This window comes from Ceratosolen solmsi, unplaced genomic scaffold (assembly GCF_000503995.2).
Source record: "Ceratosolen solmsi marchali unplaced genomic scaffold, CerSol_1.0 scaffold1, whole genome shotgun sequence".
NCBI lineage: Eukaryota > Metazoa > Arthropoda > Insecta > Hymenoptera > Agaonidae > Ceratosolen > Ceratosolen solmsi.
Window position 1 is genome coordinate 15,462,034 of NW_011948415.1, and position 14,321 is coordinate 15,476,354.

General features: G+C 31.8%; 4 protein-coding genes across 7 annotated transcripts in view; 1 reads left to right on the forward strand and 3 right to left on the reverse strand.

Annotated features, from left to right (window-relative positions):
• ena (ENAH actin regulator enabled) overlaps positions 1 to 3,107 on the reverse strand; it is a 26,585-nt gene extending 23,478 nt beyond the window's left edge. Inside the window, exon 1 of the mRNA XM_011508219.1 lies at positions 3,031 to 3,107. Within this exon, the coding sequence (XP_011506521.1) occupies positions 3,031 to 3,035 (5 nt within the window). The 5' untranslated portion in view covers positions 3,036 to 3,107. The remainder of the gene's footprint in view (positions 1 to 3,030) is intronic.
• A 2,266-nt stretch (positions 3,108 to 5,373) lies between these two features.
• Positions 5,374 to 7,073, forward strand: LOC105368999 (cob(I)yrinic acid a,c-diamide adenosyltransferase, mitochondrial). 2 transcript variants are annotated; one of them, XM_011508221.1, is made up of 4 exons: positions 5,374 to 5,418; positions 5,906 to 5,984; positions 6,167 to 6,509; positions 6,771 to 7,073. In XM_011508221.1, exons 2-4 carry the CDS (start codon positions 5,908 to 5,910, stop codon positions 6,996 to 6,998), a joined length of 648 nt encoding a protein of 215 aa, XP_011506523.1. In that variant the 5' UTR covers positions 5,374 to 5,418; positions 5,906 to 5,907; the 3' UTR covers positions 6,999 to 7,073. The 2 variants fall into 2 exon arrangements, with proteins under 2 accessions (XP_011506523.1, XP_011506522.1); XM_011508220.1 differs by lacking the exon at positions 5,374 to 5,418 and adding an exon at positions 5,668 to 5,845.
• A 169-nt stretch (positions 7,074 to 7,242) lies between these two features.
• On the reverse strand, positions 7,243 to 8,517 carry Sbds (SBDS ribosome maturation factor). Its single transcript, XM_011508222.1, has 2 exons — positions 8,207 to 8,517; positions 7,243 to 8,075 (listed from the first exon to the last, which is right to left on the reverse strand). The coding sequence occupies exons 1-2, from the start codon at positions 8,335 to 8,337 to the stop codon at positions 7,448 to 7,450; spliced, it is 759 nt and encodes a 252-aa protein (XP_011506524.1). The 5' UTR covers positions 8,338 to 8,517; the 3' UTR covers positions 7,243 to 7,447.
• Positions 8,518 to 11,168: 2,651 nt separating this feature from the next.
• Positions 11,169 to 13,613, reverse strand: LOC105369001 (RUS1 family protein C16orf58 homolog). 3 transcript variants are annotated; one of them, XM_011508223.1, is made up of 9 exons: positions 13,443 to 13,613; positions 13,213 to 13,367; positions 12,950 to 13,110; positions 12,613 to 12,805; positions 12,311 to 12,423; positions 12,027 to 12,226; positions 11,689 to 11,948; positions 11,356 to 11,551; positions 11,169 to 11,281 (listed from the first exon to the last, which is right to left on the reverse strand). In XM_011508223.1, exons 1-9 carry the CDS (start codon positions 13,516 to 13,518, stop codon positions 11,223 to 11,225), a joined length of 1,413 nt encoding a protein of 470 aa, XP_011506525.1. In that variant the 5' UTR covers positions 13,519 to 13,613; the 3' UTR covers positions 11,169 to 11,222. The 3 variants fall into 3 exon arrangements, with proteins under 3 accessions (XP_011506525.1, XP_011506526.1, XP_011506527.1); XM_011508224.1 differs by lacking the exon at positions 11,169 to 11,281 and having other exon boundaries at positions 11,420 to 11,551; positions 11,705 to 11,948; positions 13,443 to 13,612; XM_011508225.1 differs by lacking the exon at positions 11,169 to 11,281 and having other exon boundaries at positions 11,446 to 11,551; positions 11,814 to 11,948; positions 13,443 to 13,611.
• Between the last annotated feature and the right edge of the window lie 708 nt (positions 13,614 to 14,321).

Here is a 14,321-nt window from a genome sequence, read left to right on the forward strand (position 1 = left end):
GAGGCGTGTGGGGGGGGGTAATAAGTAGAACGAATTAATGACTCCTCTCTCATTGCCTCTCGCGGACATTGTATGAGCGCATTACAAATCGGAGCATTTAAATAACTTGGCATTAATGCGGGAAAATTAGGTCGACATCCAATTGCAGGCCCTTAAATAAAATGACGTTAGCCGCGAGGGTCGCGCGTTTGAATTCATTGTATTCGTAACGGCACATTGAGAAAGGAAAAGCCTCAGCCTGGTAAATAAAAGGAGGGTAAAGGAGAGATATGACGATGAGAATAACAAAAGAAGGGAGTCATTATTGGTTTGGTTCTCTCTTCTTATTTCCTTAATCCACCATCGACACGGTGATTGGTTTTTTTTTTACAATTTTCTCTACTTTTTTTTTTCCTTAATTTTCAATATTATATTGTAGCTATGACTATATTATACTTTCAAAGGATTAATTTTCGAGAATTAATACGGTTTATTATTTTTTTCAAGCGTAATAATATAAAATTCCTAGAATAGTTCAAATGCGTGGGCGGCACGTAGTTATCTCCTTTAAATTAGTCTTCCCACTATATCATTATCTTTAACTAATTACCTTACATTGAAACTTTTTATAATGAAAGAGCTCACGTTTTTTGCGGACATTATCAAAAGAATAAAAAATTTGTATGAACATTCGTTGTTATCCTTTTTAAGAAATTAAATATACACTTAATAACTGACGTTTGAGGTCATATTTTTTCACTTTATAAATAAGTCGATCATTTTATTTACATTAGTTAATCAACATGGACAGGGATTTAGAATGTTGTCGGTTTTATGCACTCTTGTATAACTGAAAGATAAAACAAATTTCTCAAAATATGGATAAAATTAAATGTATTAGCCACTTTAAAAGACAATTTAACTGTCAATTAACAAGTAAAATGCTCTCATTTTAATGTTCGGACACATTTGAAATATGTGGTAAGCATCGATTTTAAAGGATCCAATGAATTTAATTAAATGGCATTTTGAATTATTTAATTTCTAAAAATTCCAGTAAAATAGATTTTTAAAAACCATTGCTAATTTTGCTTATTTATTTATTATCAACCAAATAAATTTATAATATAAAAACTGTCAACTACGATGATTGCAATAAATATAAGATATATTTTGTATGTACACAACTACTCAGATGAATTAATACACGTCGAGTTGGATATATTTTTCTATATATATATATATATATATATATATATATATATATATATATATATATATAATGATCATGATTTTCTTTGTTTATTCCACTGTATGTTTATTCATAAAATTTAAAAAATGCATATTACATAATTTTCCTCGCAACGAATGCCTATTTTTTATATGGCATATAAATATATGAGCTAAACAACTACTAAGCAATCCTAGTTTATCGATTTTGATAATAAAAGAAATCATCTTCTTTGCGTCGCTTACAGCTCTCTTTGTGAAAAAGAGGGGGAATTCATGAAACTTAGTTATTGAAAATATATGAAGTACGAATACGAGGTCGAAATACCCGAGCTTCAATTTTTCATAATACACAAATAGTCGAGGACACTGAAAGAGATTAAAAAGTACGAGGTGCGTGATTGTCACGGAGAGTAGTGGAATAAGCAAAAGAGACGAGGCGACATATAGAGGATAACGGAGGAGAGGTCGGAAATAAGGCATTTCACGCAGGCGGGGTATCTCACAATTCTTAAACTCACTCGTCCATGCACGCATGCACGCACGCACGCATTCGCTCACTTACTCATTCGCTCGCAACGTACACATACTGTACGTATGCTAAAGGGGAACTTGCGTGTTTCTCTTGTCTGTTCTCTTGACGAGTCTCGATGCGATACACTATGTCTCTGTCTCAGCCTACGATCCACGTGATATTTGCAACCGAACTTTTTTTTCAAATAGTCTAATGTAGTCGGAAAATTTTGGAATATAAAGAGGTGAAAAAATGCCTGGACACATAAGACGAGAATTCACAGCCAAGAAATCGGGAAAGAGAAAGGGAGGTAGGTGCGAGAGAGTAACGTCGGGAAAGGGCAGGGGAATGGCGTTTGCGATTGAGCGTGCGCGTGTGCGTGTGCGTGTGCGTGAGAGAGTGCCAGAAAGAGGAGAGGGGGAATGAGGCACACGACGATGTTTGACAGCGAATAAAGAGAGATTGGTTGGTTGGGTCGAGGGCCTTGAGGGGTGAGGAAGAGAGCGCGACGGACGAGAGGAAACATTCTGACAACTCCTTCCTTTTGTTCATCTCGCTCGCGCACTGTCGGCCAATCACCTCTTAAGCGTAGCTTCGACTCATTCCTCGCGCGGTGCATCGTTACATTGTGCGCCTATTGTTTTTGTCCCTTGGCCGAGGATGAATGTAAGAAAAAAGAGAATAATGGAAATAAAGCTGCATATGGAACAGTATGCGCGAACAATGGTCGAGAGTGGCACAGAAAGAAAATGCAGTGTGAGAGAGAGCAAGCGAGAGAGAAAGGAAAAGTGGGTACGCGACTGTACAGCTGCAGAAGAGACGGAGGAAAAAGTCGGAGAAGCCAGGGGAAGAAGGAGAGAGAGAGAGAGAGAGAGAGAGAGAAACGAGCTGCCGCCTCTTGTACACCCGATTTCCCCCTCCCACGATCCTCACATCACTCGTTCTCTCTCTCTCTCTCTCTCTCACTCACTCACTTTCTCTCTCCCTCTCTCTATCACACGCGCGCGCGCTCGTTCTCTCTCTCTCTCTCTCTCTCTCTCTGCCTTCATATCTCTTTCTCTCATTTTGATGTAGATCTCGTTGAAGACGGCGTGGCGAGGGGATCGCCTATGCCTTCTCGATTTTTAAAAGTCTGCAAGGAAGCCCAAGAACCAAGGGTTTAGAACAACGATCCTCTCGATATAGGTTAGGAAAGTGCACAGATCGATCCCGGAGGCAGAAGGACGCCGCGACGAAAGAATACCGGGCTGAAAAGCAACGAGTCAAGAGGGAAAGCAGAGGCACTATGACTCGCTATTATTACTCACTTCATATCTGCAACGACGAGGGACAGCGCGTGCTATGCCCTCACGCGCGTCCTCGTCGTCCTGGTGTTGCTACTACTGCTGCTGCTATTGCTGTTGTTGTTGTTGTTGCTAATGCCAATGCCAATGCCAATGCCAATGCTGTTGCTGTTGCTGTTACTGTTGCTGTTGCTGTTGCTGTTGCTGTTGCTGTTGCTGTTGCTGTTGCTGTCGCTGCCACTACCGCTGCCGCTGCCGATGCCGCGAGCGCCGTTAATTCCACCGTGAGTTGCACTGGCTGCACGACAGAGTATATCGCCGATCCCATGAAAACAAGTGAGGTTTGGGCAGGAACTGCGATAGCCGGACATGTAAATGGGGGAGCGCGGGGGCGGCTGTAGCTAGCCGATCGGGCCCTTACTTGCTCTCGATAATCGTCCTCCACGTCGCAGCGAATCCCGACGACGGCAACGGGGGCGAGCAAACAAGAACACGGGAGCACGCGCGACGCGAGTCCGGGGGCGCGCGCGCACACTGTCCAATTCGCTTACGAGCGGGGGAGGCGAAGGCGATGAAGGCGAAGCTAAAGCCCAAGCCAACGTAGTTCGAATAGAAAGAGGAGGAGGAGGAGGTGGCGGTGAAGGATGATGAGGAGGAGGAGAAGAAGGAGAAGGTGGTGGAGGAGGAAATAGTGACGGCGACGGGAGTCGGAGACTGCGGGAGGGAGTACCGGTGGCGGCTCGACACCGTCGGCGAAACGACTGCACGACCGCTACGCGGGCACGGGCACATCTGCCGCCCCGAGCCCCGAGCCCCGAGCTCCCGCTGGCTTCCCTGACCCCGTCTTTGCACGTGCACGTAAAGGGGCAGGGGCTCTCCGCGCAGGGCTCCTGTCGCCTCTTAGGCGATACAAGCGGAATTAGCAGGATACGAGTGACGTAGCCCTCATGCTCGGCGCCCTAAACGGCTTCCTTGAGCGACCATAATAGACGTGCCCCGCTGCTTTGCCACCCCGAATTTTCTTAGGGCACGAAATCCGGCTCAGCGACGACTAACTTCCCGACTCCCCCGAGTCACACGACACGGGCGCAGGATACTCGGAGACGGGACGCAGTCGACGAACGGCGACGACACCCGTCGACAATCGGGAACAGAAAGCACTGTCGGTAGGGTAGCGGCCAATCGACTTATACCGACATCTCGCGGCCGTAGTCGCGCCCTTTCCTTCTTTCTCACTCGTAATATTATTTATATACTACGCATAAAATTAATGGTTCAAGAGCGCAAATAATTAAAATTTCTTAAATGACAGATAATGCCACATTGCGATTAGCGCAATAAGTCGCCGTTCAAAAAGTTTGCTTAAGACGCAATAGAATGAATAAACGCATAACAGACGCAATAAAAGGCTAAGGCTCGCGAATATAATATGCACTGAGAGTAATAAAATTTTATACTCTATAATACAATATAGTATATATTTTACGAATAATTAATTGGCTGGTCATCCAAAAGCGTTCGTTAAATGATCAAATCTCGAATATCTATGCATTGTTTTAATTTAACATTTTCGTTATTGCATACTAATTGGATACGCGCGTGCACATACGCACGCGAAATTAAGTGTCGTTGTTAATAAATGCGCACGTACGTGTGGAGAATGTATGCTATGTAAATTCAAATTCAATAGTATCCTTTGAGCAGTGTAGTCGCGAAAAAAAAAGCCTTGTTAAATTTTACTTAATAAAATTCAAACGGCGATCATTTTTATTTTTAAATATTGATTTACAATCAAATATTAAACAATAGTACGCGTCAAGCAAAGATTTTTTTTTTATCGATTTTCAATAATATTTTCATGATTATAGCAAATTATTTATAATTGCACTTGAAGTTATCGAATGAAAACGAGAAATAGCATAATTTACAAGTAAAATTGAACGAATGATATTTATGATAAAAAATGCTCTATATTTTCACTTTCTATATGGAATAGAAGTTGAAATATGAAATAAAATTTACAATTATTAATCTTTGATTAATTCTCAAGTTGATGAAATATTTAACGGAATCAACAATAATTGGGTTTTTTATGCATTCTTTATATTTGTATGTATTGTATGTATTGTATATATATATATATATATGCAATGTATATACGAGATAAACAGCTGATTAGTCCTTGAGCTCGTTTTATGAAATATTTTTAAATTTTAGATTTCTTTATAATTATTGCTCGATCATATACATATATTATTTGCTTAGAGCCATAGCAGTAGGCTTTTTTATTTTTTCCCCCTCGTGAAAAGTGCTTGGAGGAATTTTACATAGTCTTCGTTACATTATCTCGCTGGCCTACAATTCTACAATCATCTGCTGAAGCAACAACCATCATTTTATTCAAACTATATGGTATTTATACTTATAGATTAAAATGTTATTAACAAATTCTTTATCGATCAATTAATTATAATACGTTTAACCACCGCTTTATAATTTTAATATTTATTTTTGTATTTATTAAGAAAAAGTTTGACACATGTCAAAGTGCAAATGCAGCATGATGATAATTATTAATGCACTGGCCTCGAGCGAGTAAATTTATAACTAAAAATTTAACGTGCTCCATCGATAAAGTAAAAAGTAGTGAACAATTGGGCGAGGATTATACGTTATAATTTTGTTATGTCTGTATATTAATATATTTATGTTCGATAAAATATATCGACCGCAAGATTATACCTTCCTCTACTTGCTAAATATACATACTTTTGTAAATCTATTTCCGCTTGCAAGCAAAACACTTGTACAAAGGATTTTACGCATTTGCAAACGAATGGTAAATAAATTTACATCTTAGGCATTCTTAAAAAAAATAATGGGGGCTTCCTTGTTTCAGAAATGGAATTGGCAAGAAATTTGTGGAGAAGATCATTGTTCGCATATAAAAGTAACATGCAAATGTCAATACGAAACAGGCAAGTTTATTTCGAACACGTGTTTACACTTAACCTTATTATAAATTTGAAATAAGCTATGTTGCATGAATATTACGAATAGAGGACTTTAGATTTTGATTTAAAATTATTACACTCTCTGAAATGTATTCGAAAGGATTTTATATAATAATAATTTTCTTTTCCTTTTTAATTCATCACAGTTTGATTAATCCGTCTAACATAAATTCTGACACAACATCCGAATCATTAAATGTAGAATCTAAACTGAAAAATAAAAAAGTTGAGATTGCTTTAGGAGCTACGGAAGAACTATCGTCTTATATAGGATTAGCTAGAGAATTTGCAACTGACAGCAAGGAAGTACATCCATACATAGAAAAATTAAGGAGAATTCAAATGATTCTCCTTGATTTACATTACACTATTAAAAAAGCTGTACCGGGAAAAACGAATCTATTTGAAAATCGACATACCCAAGATCTCGATGAATGGATTATGGAATATTCAAAACAACTGCCTCCTCATGAAGATTACATTATACCAGTAAATATCGTATTTATATACATTTTAAAGTCAGAAAGTTTTTATAAATGTTTGTATAATTATATAAATTAATTTCTGTTCGTTCCAAAAAGTTTATCATTTAGTTTCTTATTGTAATTATATTTGAGTATAAAGCACTTTTCATTCGTTATTTAAAAATTTTATCCATTTTTTACATTAATTATTTCAACTTTGAATTAACAAAAGGAGCCTAGTATCGACGCAAGAATCTTTACTAATTAGTTATATATTTTACTATAGGGTGGTGGTAAAGCGTGTGCATCCCTGCATATCGCAAGAACAATATGTAAAAAAGTAGAAGATAGTGTCATACCATTGATAAATAATGGATTGTTAGATAAGGAAGCACAAATATATTTAAAACGTCTTACTGATTTTCTTTTAACGACATCTCGTATGGCTGCTAAATGCGACAACCGTTCAGAAAACATTTATATACCTCGAGGAGAAGTCTCAAAACACGAATAGAACAAGTATATCGATATTCTTAAAATTAATTATACGTAAATGATTTATATATGTTTTTTTACAAATTAATATAAATAATCACCAATTAATGTAATGGTGAAAAATAAAGTATTAAAATTAGGATATAAATTAATCTTTACCTTTTTACAGATTATCTTAATACTGTGAAAAATTAGACTGTATATAGCAATTCCAAAGAACCATATTATTTTACACTTTATATATAATATGTACACAATATTTATTTATATCATAATATTACAAATTAATAAATATATGGTATATGCGTGAACAATGTTATGCAAATGTAAATATTATTTAAGAAAATATAGTAAATTGATAGCCAAATGAAAATTTGTATTAAATTTTTTAAATTGAAAATATTTCAGTTACTAATATGTAGAAACATTATAAAGTTAATACAACGATCATGGAAAATCTGATAAATACTATTCTAAAATTTCTTCACCCTCAATAATTTCTTTCAAATTTAACAATTCTAAGATACCAGATCCTTTTGTTTCAGTCCTAACCATCTCGTCAATTGTACGATAATTACCTGGATCGATCAAGCAAATCAAAGTTAACTCTCCACCATACCAATCTTCAGATTCAATTTTTGATATTAATTTTACCATTTTTTCCCTTAGTTTTCGAGCTTCTTTTCCAGAAATTGCAATTTTTAATCTCATCTGAGCTCTTTCTAATGGCATAATGGCTTTTAATTGTGGAATAACATCTAACGCCTGTTGTTTTGTATTACGATTCGGTTTCACTGAGAAATGAATGTCTTTCATAGCTTTTTCTACTAGTGATACAGAATAAGGGCGTTTACTGTCTGGATTAACGCATTTATCTGCTACTGTTGTGGCAATGTCCTTAAACATAGCATCTAAAGCTGAATGTCTTTCTTTATCCGAAACTTGCAGTTCACCTTTAGCTAAAATCTCTTTACAAATTTCTGTTTGATCATCTTTTCCAAATGCTTTAATAAGATCTTCTTTTTTAGCAACTTGTCCTTTTGATACATTTATGAAAACAGTGTGCGTTTGTAATACTTCATCGATATCCTTTTCTCTAAAAGATAGTTTAATATATATATATATATATATATATATATATATATTATTTATTTTTTTTTTTATTTATTTAAATTCTAATAGTAGACTTATAAATGATCAATGAGGAAATTTAAAAAAATTACTTACAGCTTATTTCGCCAAGAAACAACTTTATTCCTATAACAAGCAATTTCAAATCTCTTGCCTGATTTTTTCATTCGCACAACAGCAACATTTGTTAACCTTATTTGGTTAGTAGGTGTAAATATTAGGGACATATTGTTTTTCTATTTCTGTTTATAAAATTGTATAAATAAATATATAAACCCAAACTACAATAGTATGAAATTTATATTTTAAACAGATATAGAATTATAACTTTACATTTAACTTGGAATAACCAAATATTTTTTTAAATAAATGGCATAAAATTTATAATTCGATAGATGAAACATTTTGTCTTTCTCTATGCAGACTGTACATATGTTCCCGCATGCTCGCGCATACACAAATACGTACCCACGTGTGTGAACGCGCGTGCAAGTATGCGCGCGTATTTGTATATATATATATATATATATATATATATATATATATATGCATGCAATAATATTTTTGCATTTATTTTTAAATCGTTACAAGAGAATAATAAGATGAGCCATTCTTATCAAGCATATCGTTCGGAATGTGAAAATCTGAAATACAAATCATTATTCCCTCTACCAACTTTATAGTCTAAATGGCCGTACTACTAGCAAATGAATTCGTCTGCTATTTGTCCAATCTTATAAAAGTAGGTGATAAGCAAAAATTGTCGTTTAGTAATAATAATGAATTTATTGATATTACTTGTAGACTTATTATATTTATGATACATAATAATAACTGTCATGAAATTATAGATTATTAGAAAAAAAAATTTATAGTAAAATAGTTCTTAATGAAAAATAATAAACAATATTTACAGCCAAATAAGATACAAGTATTGATAAATGAAAATGTATGGATATTAATATTTACATATAATGAATATAATGAAGAGCTTCGTGCACAGTGACAACAACTAATTAACTCAATAACAAAATTATGTAATATTGGAAATACAGATTTATTTTAAATTTATCATAGGCATTTATTAATTAAATTTACTTACTACATTTATCTAGAACGATACTATGTGCACTATATTTTATGCACAATTACAATTATATTTAAAAACGTAATGAAATCGTAACAAATTTTAATATAATTTTACAAAAATTCAAGACATTGTGATTGCACTATAATCATCGAAATAGTGCTGTAAAATGTTAAATTTATTATTGAAATATTACAATGTAGTATCGTAAAAAATTTTACGAATAAAAGTGCAATAAGTTTTTGAAAAAGAAAAATAAGCAAATTATAAAAATGAATTTTAAAATCTACCCTTTCTAAGCTATTAATTTACATACAAATATATTATAATAAATTAATGTTTTAACTAAAATTTATTTCCATTACAAGCAACATCGCTTCTTAAAAATCATAGAAGTAATAAGTAAATACTTGGTTTATTTTCTTTTTTTTAATATATCGTATTTGCATAATTTTTTTCTACAATCATTCAAGAAAACCAGCTAAAATTCCTAATGAATACTTAAATATTTAATAGTATGATTTTATAATAACATTAATATTAATGGATTAACGTAGTTTTTTTAATACATATACCTTACGAGAACATTTTTAGATAAGATTACATGACAATGCATAACTTTTAAATAAAATATTGCATTACTAATAATTTTAACGGTATTTATGAAACTTTTCTAACTAGTGAACTGACATACAGAAACATTTTTATATTTTTAATACTTTTGAGAACGAGGGTAAATATTTAAATAGATTTAAAAGGACACATTCCAGTTACAAATATATATTATTATTCAACACAGTAAATGCGTGTAATAATTAATGATGTTCCCTTAATATTTTGTCACAATATAGGGAAATTCGTATTTTTAAATATTTCAAGATAATTGCAATCGTTATCGCAACTTTTATTCTTTAATGAAATTAATTTTACAGACGGTGAAAATATTGTAAACTGGATTACATTAAATTAGTACAATTTTCTTATCATCATACAATGTTTTTTAATACTATAAAAATTTCTTTTAAAACTATTTAAATAAAACACATTACTAAAAATAATGTCAAGTTTTATCCCTTATAAGATAAGAGAAGCTCATAAATATAGAAAATATTTTCTAATAATTCGTTGAACTAAAATATTATAAATGTCGGGTCAGAAATCATGGGTAATTTATTTCTTTCTAATTTCATTCTAATAAAATATAAAAAAAATAACGTAACTGTAATCATATTCTAATGTGTATTAGAAAAGTAAGGAAAAAAATATTACAAATATAAATGTACGATATAATTATGACTTTGACATATATTAAATATACTAATTAAATGGTATGGATAATTAGTACATATAAATGCAACGATTTAATTAATTAATTCAATTATCAAGTAAACGTGTAATTAACGTTTACGTGTGCAAATTTAAAAAATAGTTATTCTGAAACTTATTGGAATATAATGTCGTATTTGATAATAGCTTTAATAAAGATTTTAATTTATCTTGGACAAAAAATATATGTGCACGACTGTACTTAATAGAAATAAATTTTGCATTTTTTTCATAAAGCTATTATAATGTCTATTTTCGAAATTATTTTAAAAACAGCAATAACTGCAAATAAATTGTACAAATATGAACACAACAAAATAAACTTTTTACTAGCATAAAAACGAACATTTTATATCATTTGCGAGAATAATAATTTTTATGCAATGACTAATCTATCGAATTTTTCATAAAAATTTATTATTATAAAAGTAGTAAAAAAAAAAAACACAAACAAGTTACAATATTACAAGTGATAAAATAGAATTATTTATTTTTATAAAAACTAAATTTATTATACAATTTGTTGATATTTATTTTATAAATATTACTAATAATAATGATAATGTCAATTGTACAAAAATGTCATGCTATAATTGATCGTTTAATAAACAATCGCTAATAAAATTAATGTCAAGTTTTATATTAATTAACACAATTTTATATTAATAATAATAATTAAGCTTGACATTGTTAAGAATTTTACATCCATGAGCCTTTCCAAGGCTTTATAGGTAATACATTCGTCTTTAATTTCCAATCTACAATAAAATATACTTTTTAATCAAATTGTTTCCATTGTATTGTTTAAGCTTTAAGGAAATGTAAGTCTTACCACTCTTTTTTAACAATTTAAGAAATAAATTACATTCAGAAAGAACCATTTTATCTAACACGAGTAGAGCCTTGCCCCATATATATGGACATGTTTTGCTTAAAATGATATACTCATTAAGACATTCAGAATTCATTGTCAATAGTTGGATCATTGAATGTGATACATTATGATTAGTCTTTCTATGAAGTGCTCTCTAAAACAAATATTTAATTTAAATTACTAAAATGTATAACACACACACACACATACATACATATATATATATATATATATATATATATATATATATATATAATTATATAGTAAAGTTTCAAAAAAATAAATATATACTGTATAGATTCCATACATTCTGCTCAGAATCATTGCGTACAAAGAGGAATGAAAGTATGCTCTTAATATATCATCATCACAAGAATCTTTTGATAGTACTATATAAATTGTTCTTTGTCGCATACCTATTATAGGTAAGTATTTTCTAAGTTGAAAAAGTGCTTGGAAATGTTTAAGAGCCGTCAAATCTATCAATTTCATTTCTAACATTTTTTTAAAAGATACACCAATTTCAATGTTAAATCCAAAAATTTCTTGCGCTAAAATGATTAATTACGTATATATCATCCATACACAATGTCTTAATTATTAAATATTAATAACCTTTCGTAATTAACCTGGTTTTTTAAATAGAACAAGGATAGATTCTTCTTCGTTCACGCGTTCCACACTTGGAATATTCTGATTAAGGAAATAACTCTCTATCAGTAAACACAAGCGATCATCATTTAATGTATTTATTTTCAATGAAGTTACAGCATAATAATTACATGTAATATGAACTATGACTAGCCCAATGCATATATAAATAAATAAGCTGTATGTCAAAAGGGGATAATTTAATATTTATTATTAAAGTATTTAAAATTTATTATTTCAATTAAATTAGGCCACGACTTACCTTTCGTGCACTATCAACAATATCATAATTCCAACAATGGAACCAACTAAATTTACAAGTGTTCCTTGACTGTGTTCTTTAGCAGAAACATCAGCCATATTATCATTAATGGCCTGAAAAGTGAAATTTGATTAGAAATTTATAATAATAATTATAATATACTATTTTAAATATAATCAACATTAAATGTTTAGAGTTTAATATTAATATTTGTATTCATTAATTTTTAATATTTATTAAGGTATCTGTAAATTTTGTATTTTGCTTATTACTAAAACGATAAATAAATTAATAATACAAACATGATGTTGCATTATGGCTGTTCTCGTTGCTCCACCCGCGATACCAACAATGGCTTTCATTCCAGTTGTAAGGCACAAAATGTACGAAGAAAATGTATGTGTATATGGCACTGTTATTTCAATCACCATTGCAGCATCGTTTAAAATATCCGCAAATAGCCTCCATCTCTTACAATGACTATCCAAATTGTGTCTAAATTAATATATACTTCGTTAATAATAAATTATGGTAATTATTTTATCTGAAAATTGCTGATTCCAGAATAGAAGAAATTTGTAATCAGAACAAAACTCAAATAACAAACGAAGCTTATTTCTTTCTATGAAATGGTCGTACCCTTGCCACCATGCGAATATGATTCTTCCAATCATGCCGGTTCCGTCTTTTAATATCCACGTTATAGCAGCTACTAAGGGAGTTGCCGTCGATTCTCCGACTCCGACGCCTCGCATGATAGAATGCGTGGCTAAGGTACCGTTAATAGTACTTGCAAAAGCCTTAAAACAACTTGTACAGTATTAATTTTATGTCCCACGGTATCCCATAAATTTAGATTTGCAAGGCATTTTTTTGTAATAATAATGAAATAAAGAATAAACCTGTAACGAATCCCAAATTTGATACTCTATATAATCTGTGTGAACACTTTCTGGGAAGCCCTGTGGAAGAAAGACCTCTTTAAAAAGTGAACAAATTAAAGAGTCTGAAAATTGTATTCCTTTCGTTAGCTTCATACTATATATTAATGGCTTATCTATCAAAGTAGACAAACAAATGAGGTTACATTGTCAAAATTGATATCGAATGTTACTATGTTAATTAATATTACTTGTTGATTTATGGAATTCAACATTAGTTTCCAAAAAATTATCATTTTCGGAGTATCTTAATTCGTCATTAAACATTTTTCCGAGTAGGCCGGCAGCTTGATTGAAGAACAACTACCTCACACAAATAATATTCTGACAAGTAATGCCAGCAAGATTAAATCAAACCAAACAATAATTTCTTCAAATGTCGGCCAATGAACCAAACTGACAAGTGGCGGCTCCAGTGTAAAATCTTCGAAATTCTTGGAAATTTAGAGACATTATATTAATTACCGCAAATATAATTACTATGATTTATCTTAGTATTTCTTTACTAATATAATGATAATACTTATTGATAATATTTATAAAATTATAATAAGTAATATGCTTTGAACACGATAATTAAAGAGATTTTTTATATATAAGATCAAGTAGGAGTTTCGGAAAAGCTTATTATTCAACGATTACATTGTAAAATGTAAATATTTAAGCACACAAATAATTCTAATAGTTAAACTACTTTGTTTTATCTAGTTTGAAATAAAATCTATTATCTTTTTAATAATCGACGACTTTTAATATTCATTTATTTACACAAGCTGGGTCGCGCGCACGCGTATATATGTGGATGTGTGCGGATGTGTGCGGATGTGTGCGGATGTGTGTGGATATGTGTGTGTGCGTGTGTGCGTGCGTGCGTGCGTGCGTGCGTGCGTGCGTGCGTGCGCGTGCGTGTGTGTGAATTTGTGTCTTATGCGAGCACCAATTGATCACAGCATATACTAAGAGTGAGGAATCGTATTAAATAAATGATATATTACATAATAAATAGGTGCCGTTAAAAAAAATAAAAAAAAATAAAATGAAAATCAAGTAATTTTACATATATCTCAAGA